We start from the raw sequence: 10256 nt of genomic DNA, 5'->3' as shown, positions 1-10256 counted from the left end.
TATATTCCCGAAGATGTTATTTGAAAATTTTGAATGAAAATCAAGGCTTCTAAAATGGCTGCGGAGGAGCGATAGGTTCGATTTTCACAGAGCTCGTGTCAAAATCACCGCAAATAATTACTCTCAAAATTCCTGAAGGTTCAGCTTCTGAAAAAAGGCACTGCTGCGATATCGTAAACAAAGGTCGAGGGGTAGACTCCACCCCGGCTCAGTTAGGGTTAAGGAAAGAATGCCTTTTCTTCTTCAGCCAAACGCTACACCCCCTCCCTCAATTGACTATAAAATGAGGACACATTGAGGGCCAGATAAACAATGCCTTGGAAACAAATTCAACATTCAAGCAAGAGTAGTAATAATCTTTTACAACTTTTTTAATAGTACATTAAGTATTCTCAATAGATTTTGTTTAATTAGAATGCACGATACATTTTCAAAGCGGTTTTTACATTTGTAACACGGTTTAATTTCAGTTTGAGTAAAGAACAGCCACATTATTTTGAAAATGAAACGAATCTCTCGGCGTGCAGCCCCTTGGACACTGAGGCAAGGGCATCGCCAAAAAGAAGGCGTAACTTTCTGGTCGTCCATGTAAGCGACAATGACGATGACAATGACGAAATAATGTTCACTTTTACAGGTGGGAAGAAAATCCCCAGATAAGTATTTAAGGTAAAATTTACAGAATCGGGGGGGGGGGACCAAAACCCCAATCCACGTGTCGACCGAAGTGGGAATCGCACCCGGGACGCGGAGGTGGAGGGCGGGAAAGAGCCACTACGCCAACCTGACTCCAATGATGCTTGTGAAGTCTGAAGAGTAGCATACTGAGGTTTGTAGTCCAAGGGCAAATTTGAGATTTTTGTTATGAAATAACTGTCATCCGACCAGGAAAGTGAAATCAGCATATCTTAAATGATGGCGCTTCCAGTCAAAAAACAAAACAAAAACATTTTGAAAGAAATACAGCTAGCCATAGCCAGTTCACTCAGACATGATTAAGGCTTTCTGATACAAACCTTTCAGTCACATAACGATTCTATCCCAGTACCAGCGACAAATGCAGGTACTGTCGGGGAGACAAATACAATACGTACAACAGTTACAGTATTACACGAAAATCAGCTGATTTCCAAGCCTTTGTCTACAATCCTTGCCAGTGCATGTATGTACAATTTCTTCTGCATAACTGCGTTGACAAAATATTGGTACAAAAATGAAAAATCACCTGAGAATGTATATGGTTATACTGCCATTTTTTCATTATTAAAAAAACATTGATGTAAATGTGCCTATACTCAAAGCCTACTTAAAATCAGCTTTGACCTTTCCCATTATACAACACATGGTTTCAAAGGAGTACACTCTGCCGCAACAATGAGAGTTCGAGGTTGAATATAGTTCTTATTGGGGGTTTCTTTTACACAGTGCAGTAAAGAATCATTGTGAGACTACATTTTTACTAACAGTGGTGAAAGGTTTACGGTTGTGTTTGGTCGGGCAAAGTTGCTGTAAACACGATTTTCACGAAGTAGCACGCAAGTGCAGTTGAGTGCTACTTCGTGGTGTGACGACCTGATTTGATTCTAACTACCATCTTGAAACATTGTTTACATGGCGACCATTGTTGCATTGAAAGAAATTGCACTTTCCAACCCCCAATTTTCCCATGTACGCGAAACCTTGTTTGAAGACCACACTCTCTCATGATATTAACCAAAAACGCGATTTCAAACGGCAATGCAAGATTCAAGCTTTTTAAAATCACAATGACTTCTTCTTGCTTAAGTTACGCTGAGGGCAGGCGCGTGAAGTTGATTTTAATGCAAGTTCAAGCAAATTAAAATAACTGCATCGTAAACACATTGCAGCTAAAAATAATAACGTAATAGCTTGTGGATATAGTTAAGATAAAGAACAACTAGGTAAATACATGTCAGCACGCATGCGCCATGCATTACACATTATGCATCTGTGAATCAATCCCAGTTATCTAACATGTGGATTGTCCATCCCATGTCATGAATTATTGTCCTGTCCACAAACACACCATGGCCGCACCACCACAAAATGGAACATTCCATTTGGCAGGTAAATTGCTTCAATCTAAAATGCTTTAAGCAGGAATTTTTGTATTCATTAGAATTTATTCTTGAGATGCAGGGATTTTTTCAGGCATTGCATACAACAAAAGACAAACGTTTCACATCTGTGCAATGAAAAGAATGATTTAATTTGGTTAACAAATGAAATATGTTATTCTGGTCAGTTTTGTGTTGTGGAATGGAACATTCAATCTTGCACTTCGTGAATTAACCACTGCATTCATAAATATTCATTATTTGTACATTGTATGCACATATAAGTTCGGAAAGGCAAATTTCAGTAAGAAATGAAAGATTGTGTTTGGAAGAATATACTGCATTAGAGGAACGGCTTGCGGTTACACAATAAGAATCGGGGGGGTGTTCATGCTTGCGGATAATCCAGCACACAGTGGCCAATCTCAAAACCCTGCTTAGCAAAGAAAGTATTGGCCCTTTGCTTAGCAAAAATGGTTATCAGTCCAAGTGGTATGCAAAGTACATCACTTGAGACTGGTCCTCTGCTCATCTTTGGCTCTGCAAAGAAATCTACTGAGCGTGTTTCCAAGAGCTTTTGCACAGGGGAGCCTGGCCTCCATCCCTGTGAAAAGCATCACTCACAACTCTTTTGTTGTCCAATTTCTGTTGTACTGCAATGCGTGTTGGCTTGCAGCCGCCACATTTGCCACATTCCAATGCCTGCAACTCAATCACTTTCAATGCTGCCCACGGACGCAAATCAAAATGAACGCTTTCGCACGGATACCGCGCAAAATCATGCAGGCATGAAAGGGGACAAAAGATTTTACCCAAACCAAATAATGGCTCATGGTTTGACTCAATGAAAATGGTTAGTAGAACCACACAATACCTAGGCTTTGTTGATGCTGGGGTAAAGGAAAAGCGTTGGGTGTGCAGGTGAGACCAATCAAATGCTGACTGAGTCTATTTCACGGAAAACAGTCAGTGAGCACATACATTTCCCTGCTAAATAGCCCTAAAAAGGCTGTTTTATGGCAAGTCATGAGATGGTGAATGCTGGAGGCTGATGATTACCAGACACTGAAGCCTTTTGGTGCAGTTCATACGTGCGTAAAACATGCAACATGTGCATGAAAGACGCAAAATTCTGTCATGTACACAATGTGACAATCATGCGTGCACTGGTTCATTTATGAAAAGTATGGTCAGCAACCTGAATCTTTTGAACCCTGGATCAACATGGAGGAAGAACACAGGAGTTTGAACTACCTGGGCTAGAACACCCGGCCGATTACCGCTTACTGGCATGCCCGGTATGTCCATAGCCAGAGCGCAGCGAATTCTTACTACGCACCATCCATTTCACAACTTTTTATCCCCCTTTGTACCCCATAATCATCACCACAGTTTTTCACTGGTAATCTGCATCCTTAAAACGTTATGTACTGCAGTATTGGAAGTTGAATATTGATACCATCGCTGGTGCTCGGTATGATCTGAAAACATCAAATTTAACGCTTGCACAGTTGCTTGTATTAGGCTGTGTGCCTTAATTAAGTGTTCTAACTCCTTCTGTGTCCTTCCTCCATGGTAGCATCAACCTTCAGCAACTGGTCACTGGCATTTCAGTGACAACCATTGAGAGGCGATTTTTCAGTCACGTCACAGACTACGGACTGGCCTTAACCCTTCAAGCTTCTTGAGGTCATATTATCAAATAGGCACAGACGGCAGTGTGCCTGGGGCCTACAGAAAGTCAGGAGTTAAAACAAAATGTAAAGTACTCTCGGAATGCCATAGACACCAACAAACTTGCACGCGACAGAAAGGAAGTTTCGGTTTCCCTTACTCATTTCACAATTTTGGAACAACTAGCTGGTTCCCAGCTCACTCAATGTCAGCATCAACACAAAAGGTGAAGTCCCAGTGCTGACACAATGGAAACATTGCTTATATATACCAGGAATGGAGTAGGGCCAGTGGAACACTAGTTCTTCCCAATTTTTCACAAAAACCATGGGGGTAATTTTGTAAGACTGAGGTAGAGTTCACCTTTTTTTTACTTGGCATGTAGCCTGCACGGCAATTTTTTAAATCAGAACCCTTGGAAATGCATCTCAATGCTTCGATTGATTTTATTTTCAATATTGTTCAATTTTAGAAGGTTTATGTATGCTTATACAAGCTTTGATATATGTCAACAAATCTGTGATGTCATTTCAAGAGGAACACATCAATGTATACCAGAAAATGCTGGAATTTTCCATATTTTACTGTTCTAAATTTTTTCTCTCTGGTGATTCATTGTTGTGTAAGTCAAAGGCAAGAATCTACTGAGCGGCCCATTCCAAAATATGTATTCAAGGAGCAAATTTGGGGTTCACAATTTGAACAGAGAGCCTTTAAACTGAACAATGTATTCCTTGATTGACATCACAGCGACAGCGCCCTCTGTTGTTTGGAAAAGCACAGACAATTCTAAATGTTTAAAAGAAGTGTACTTTTCAAAACACTGAACTCCATCAGGATGTCAAATAGTTCTCACACATCAGAGAAGAGTATAAGGTGCAGCACAAATCTTCAGCGTGGATAAAAATCATCATCTGGGCCCATTAACGTTTACGGAGTGTGCCACTGGTCACCCACAGAGTGGAGAACTTAAGCGATTCACACAAATTCCTGGCAAATGTGACTTGGTAGTCAGCGTTTACCATCAAATCAGAGGGAAGCACGCCCCTAGTTCCTCTTCCATTCCAAGACAGCAACTTTTGTTTCATTGTTTCTTTTCATTAGTTTGGTTCTTTGTTTTTTTGACACAAGAACCGAATCCATCAAAATGTTGGCAGACTTTGAGCTTTTAGGATAATCTTGGAATGTACGTGTACGCGGCTTCATTCATTGCACAAAATAAAATAGATTTTTTTTTAGGTTGATACAGGTAATATAATGGCAGGCCAACAGCGCCTTAATCAAACACAAACTGTGACCTTTTGAGACTAATTACCATCTCATTCCATTCATAGACGAGTACAGCAGCATCCTATCAACACGTGGTTTTCTGTCGAAAAAAAGCATACAAAATTTCTGGTTGGAAGTTTGAATGCTGAGACCTGAAGGAACTGGCCTTAAACAGCACATAGTGAGTAGACTGTTCCAGCACACGGCAGTTCCTATTCTTAAAGATCCTTTATGTCAAAAAGTAGGGCTGTGCCGAATAACCGAATATTCGATCGATTGTCGAATATTCAAATATTCTTTTTCGAATTTGAATATTTGAATGCTAAATTCATGATAAGGAAGGGAAAATTTTCTTTTCGTTTTAAGTGAGAAAAATTACATTATGGAGGCTTATTTCAAGCAGAATGAAATAAAAAGCGTCAGAAATCTTACAACAATTTAAAAAGTAAATTATTCATTAAACAATTTAAAAGGAATAGAAATTTTCAACAGGGTAAGAAGTCTTGTTCCTTTCTTAAATCTTGCTAAATCACGGCTGGAGATACTCCTAGATTTGATAAGTTATTATATTGATCATAATATACAATTGTGTGCATTATTGCAACTGATTTTGTATATGGTTTGTTCATCAACAATCTGCCGGTCGGTACGACCGAATATTTGATGAAATTGAAGGTCAAATTATTGAATATTTCAATGGTAAATTATTCGAATTGACTCAGCCCTATCAAAAAGTTAAAAATTAGTCAAGGTTTGCCCAAAGTTCAGAAAGTCTGTCCCACAATTTCATTCATATTTTCTAGAACACCTATCGCAGTCGTGCTCTTAAAAATATACATGACGCATGTAGTGCTTGACATTTCCACACTATGGCACAGAATGTAGAAATTAATGCTACTTTTTCCATCTGTTTAAAACCACCTCGGACTCCAGGCTGACAGGAATGGTCAAACTGACACATACATATTTTATGAGTATTACTGACCACAATTTGTCAGTTAGTAAGCTGTGGCGGGTGTCTTTGGCGCTTTCTCGACATTGTGTATATACAAGTTGGCACAGACGCACAGGAACAAGACAGTGGCAGCATTGTAGTAAATCAGACCGCGGAACTTGGGAGCAATGTCTCCTTCTCGATACCAGTAAATCTGTTGAAAAAAAAAATGGAACAGACACTTTGAATAATGAGGGTTCGCTTGATGGTGAAATGAGAAGATGGGTGATATAATAAAGAGGAAGATTTCATGCTTCTCTAATGTAATTTTAAAAAGCATTGTTCAAAATAGAAAGCCAAGGGTGGATTCAGAACAAAATTTTTTTCGGGGGGAGGGTGGTCTAGCTTTTCAGTGAGTGAGACAAAAATTTGAGGACTGTACCTGACCTTTGTTGCCTATCTGAAGGGCAAAGCTAAATTTTTGGAAATGAATTACTGGAGGGGAAGGGGTACAGCCTCCGACAACCCACCGATGAAGAGACAAGAAAATTTCATCAACTGCAGTGGGTTGGATTCTTCAGTGAAGGGTGCAACCTACTGTGCCAAATTAACAACTCCAGGTGCAAATATTCCATTAAAAAAATCAATATTTTGTAGAACTGCGATATCAAGTTCACGCTGGAAAACCCACCCCAGCAAACTCAGTGGATGAGTGACAAGATTTCAGTACCCCAGAACGTGACATCATCGGTTTAAAGTCCGTCCGAAATTAGCCTCCAAATTTTTCCCACTTGCTCCTTAGAAAAAAATTACAGATGATGTGTGGGCTTCATGCCTTGCGAATGAAATGTTGCCATAGCAACACATCGTGTGTGTGCTGAATACTGTTGGGAACTGAGCGTGAAAAAAGAATTTTGAATATATATTCTTAGAGGTGGCACCAGGTGCGTAGTGAAAACAGTCACCCCCTCCCTTCTTTGCCCTTGAGGGGGTACGTGTACTTGCTGAACTGATTTCCCTGAACCATCCAAATTCTGAGAAACGATGTTTGAAACTGATTTCCCTGAACCATCCAAATTCTGAGAAACGGTGTTTGAAATAGTTACCAGTAACAAGTTGCCGCCACATACTAAGACAATGACAAAGGCAAAGGTGATGTTGACGGCTGAGGGTGGCCAGGCAGGAAATATGAAAGCACTGACCAATGTCACCTGAAAAAAAATAATAATATACCAGGAAGAATTTAAATTTTAGCCAGCACTACCACAATTATGCACTCAAGCTTTGCCTCCAGAACTGTTGTCCGAAGAAGAAACATCCCTGTATGTGAAGCACTCGTCTTTCATTTGAAATGCTGGACTAAGAGGTTTGTGGCCATCCATATACATATCTGTACTAACTTTAATCGGAGTGAAATCTTTCTCAAAGCATGCCCAAAAGTCACCAGTAGGTAGCTGAAGAGTCCTCATTCTACCTTTGAGAACGATTCCGCTGAATCGCCTGTTGAACTTCCAAGGGAGATGTGAGGAATTCAGTGTCACAAGCCTCGAAAGTGCCAGGCACAAGTGTACCGCAAAGTTGCTTAAAATCCAAGTGATTTTTTTCCCTCACAGTCCAAGGTTATTACACTTGCCCCAAGTCCTTTCTGCTTTGTTTCCATTTCCATTGCATATTTTTCCCTCTATAATGAGTGCTGCCATTCATTCTCCAGTTTTCAATGCGCATTTATAACCCTCCAAGGGTGTTTGCACAGTATCAAGCAGAAGCAATATTTTGGAGTGACTTTTGATTATACTCCATAGTCCTACCTAAATTACTCTTGCTAGATTGTGTTTTCTTCAAACTTTGTACAATAAGAATGTATTTTTGTGTTTTTTTGGGGGGGTATTTATCTCTTTTAACTTTTTAGAGGTAGATTTTTAAAGTATTTTTTCATATTTTAAATTTTTTTTCCTTATTTTGGTTTTTCAATTTCGTTGAGGTGATTTGTAATTGAGTCAGTGATACCCAACCTGTACATGGAGATTTGTTCACAATTGGTTTTGACTGAAATAAACAAAATAAATAAACACTTTTGGTCATGGCATTTGGTGAGCAGCTGCTTACTGTTTTTGGTAGCCAACATGAAGGGTCACTGAGGTCCCACAGACTGCTGGAGGAATAAACCGGTTGTGAGACACATACTCACCGTTACAAGAATAGCTGTGATTATTCCCAATGACAAGTTTATGACTCGGTCCTGCAACGATAAGCCAGTGTTGAATTATCAGTCACTATTCCAAGTAGAATTTTTGAAGTTGAAATGGTAGAAAGTAATTCTTAGGACCAAGTTTATCAAACATAAAAAATTGCTAAAATCACAACTAAAGAAGGAAAACCCTAAAATAAAGCTTCCAAGAATAGCCTGATAACCCTCTGTGTTAGTGTGTTTGTAGATTTATATTGAAACTAAAGGATTAAGCCTTGTCATGTTTAAAGATAGCCAACTTGTGAATAAAGTGAATGGGCTTACCAAGGCACTTTCATTGACAAGTCATAATGCTTACCCTTGTTTGTCGCTCTCCAAATAATGGAGTCTGTACAGTGTCACTTTCGTAGTAACTCATAGTTCGTTCATTTATCGCCAACCTGGCTTTCAATTCAAACAGCCTGTTGTTTAGTCCTTTCTTTCATAAAGCAGCATGTTCATTCTTGGCAGTTTGACATATCTGTAGCCCCAACAAAAGGCTGGCCTCATACGCAGCTACACTGCATCATTCCCTAGGTATGAAGCAACACAGGATCCAGATCTGGAATTGTTTTTTCATGCAACAAAAGACGTAAAGATGAGGAATGTTAAAAAACAGACCATATCTTTATCTACAGAGAGGTTTATTCACCTGTGTACAGGTGTATTTGAATGCGACTTGAAATTCTGATGGGATGGGTCAAAAAACCATTTTAAGTGGCGTGAAACTGCACATTTCTGTCAAACAGTTTTAAACTTGTTTCTGTTTGGCTATTTTTCTCTTTAAAAATGTTAAACAATAAAATGGAAGATAAAATGTCCACGTATGGACATGACTTGTTTTTTCTTTGCAGTGGTTTATAAGCTACAGTATCAGAAAGTGATAACATGTCCTGAAAAATTAACTGCACCATGCTGAAAATACTGAAGCATACTTAAAAACATTTAGAATTTTTCAGACCAGTCTCAAAGGGTTTGTGCGCAGGGTGTCAAGTGATGTCCATGTAAAGAAATCTTCCCAAATCAGAACTTTTTAATTCTACAAACATTCTTTTTTTCATCCAAACTGTACGGGATTGGAATAATCTTCCCTAGCACATCACAAATACCTGTGACATTAAAAAATTTGAAGGCCTGAGGAATTTTTTTTATTTTATAATGAAGGCCCTATTTAATTTTTGGTTTAATAGCAAGTGGAAAAGTGCAAGAAAATTTAAAAAAAAATGTCAATAATTTCAAACATTATGCTCATGAATAGCCGTCCACCTCTCCTTGGCTGAGTGTTGCTTCAGTAGGAGCTGATCAGCAACTATTTATCAAGATCAGGAATGTGGCCTCACGACTGCAGTCTCGCAAAAGGTGCATAGAGTAACTATCGCCCAAACATCATGCAATTGCACACTTCACTGATCACACCCAACATGCCAACTAGTACTTGAACTAGGCTTATAATGTCTAGTCGACTTTTGAAGATCCTGCAACCTTTATGGCCTAGGTCCTACATGCTACACGGACGTCAATTAGGATTTCCTTTGCCAATGCCATGTTTGCAGTGGTTTTCACGTTTTAGCCTCAGACATGTCAGAAAGAAATACGGGCCTAACATGTCAAGCTGGGGAAATTCAGAAGAATTTACTCAGAAAAACACTCAGCCTCAAAGGGTGTGCGCACAGGGTGTCGACGTAATAATCAAGTGATGTCTGGGCCTTCCTCAATGGTCTGGGTCATGGAAATCAATGACGTGATTTTTCGCCAACGTGCATGACAACGCAAATTGACATGTCCGAAAATTGGGCAATTACGCAACAAGAAAAAATATCCTCAAATGGGTTTCTCCCTGAGTATTTTCCAGTTAAAGCGTAAATGAAAAGTTACGGCAATTCCTCACCTCATGATAGATTCACGTAATAATAGACAACTGGTTGAGGAATTTGAAGAATTGTCATACATATGGCGAACATCACACAGCACGTCACATGCCTGATTGCTGCTTGGTTCCCAGAAACCTTTAATGTATGTTCCATTCTTTCGTGTTAACAACGGTGAACGGCCAGACTCTTCAGAGACATCACTT

General features: G+C 39.4%; 1 protein-coding gene across 2 annotated transcripts; it reads right to left on the bottom strand.

The window, feature by feature from the left end:
* Positions 1-350: 350 nt before the first annotated feature.
* On the bottom strand, positions 351-10228 carry LOC110974047 (transmembrane protein 243-like). Of its 2 annotated transcripts, none has more exons than XM_022225365.2 (6): positions 10071-10228; positions 8502-8744; positions 8144-8194; positions 7062-7166; positions 6007-6169; positions 351-5121 (listed from the first exon to the last, which is right to left on the bottom strand). In XM_022225365.2, exons 2-5 carry the CDS (start codon positions 8559-8561, stop codon positions 6020-6022), a joined length of 366 nt encoding a protein of 121 aa, XP_022081057.1. In that variant the 5' UTR covers positions 8562-8744; positions 10071-10228; the 3' UTR covers positions 351-5121; positions 6007-6019. The 2 variants fall into 2 exon arrangements, with proteins under 2 accessions (XP_022081057.1, XP_086992512.1); XM_087136386.1 differs by having other exon boundaries at positions 8502-8715; positions 10071-10223.
* Between the last annotated feature and the right edge of the window lie 28 nt (positions 10229-10256).

The sequence above is a fragment of the Acanthaster planci genome, linkage group LG04 (assembly GCF_054643075.1).
Source record: "Acanthaster planci isolate LZ-2023a linkage group LG04, COTS_SCS, whole genome shotgun sequence".
NCBI lineage: Eukaryota > Metazoa > Echinodermata > Asteroidea > Valvatida > Acanthasteridae > Acanthaster > Acanthaster planci.
The sequence above is the reverse complement of the archived record's forward strand: the minus strand, read 5'-3'. Positions and strand labels throughout refer to the sequence as shown.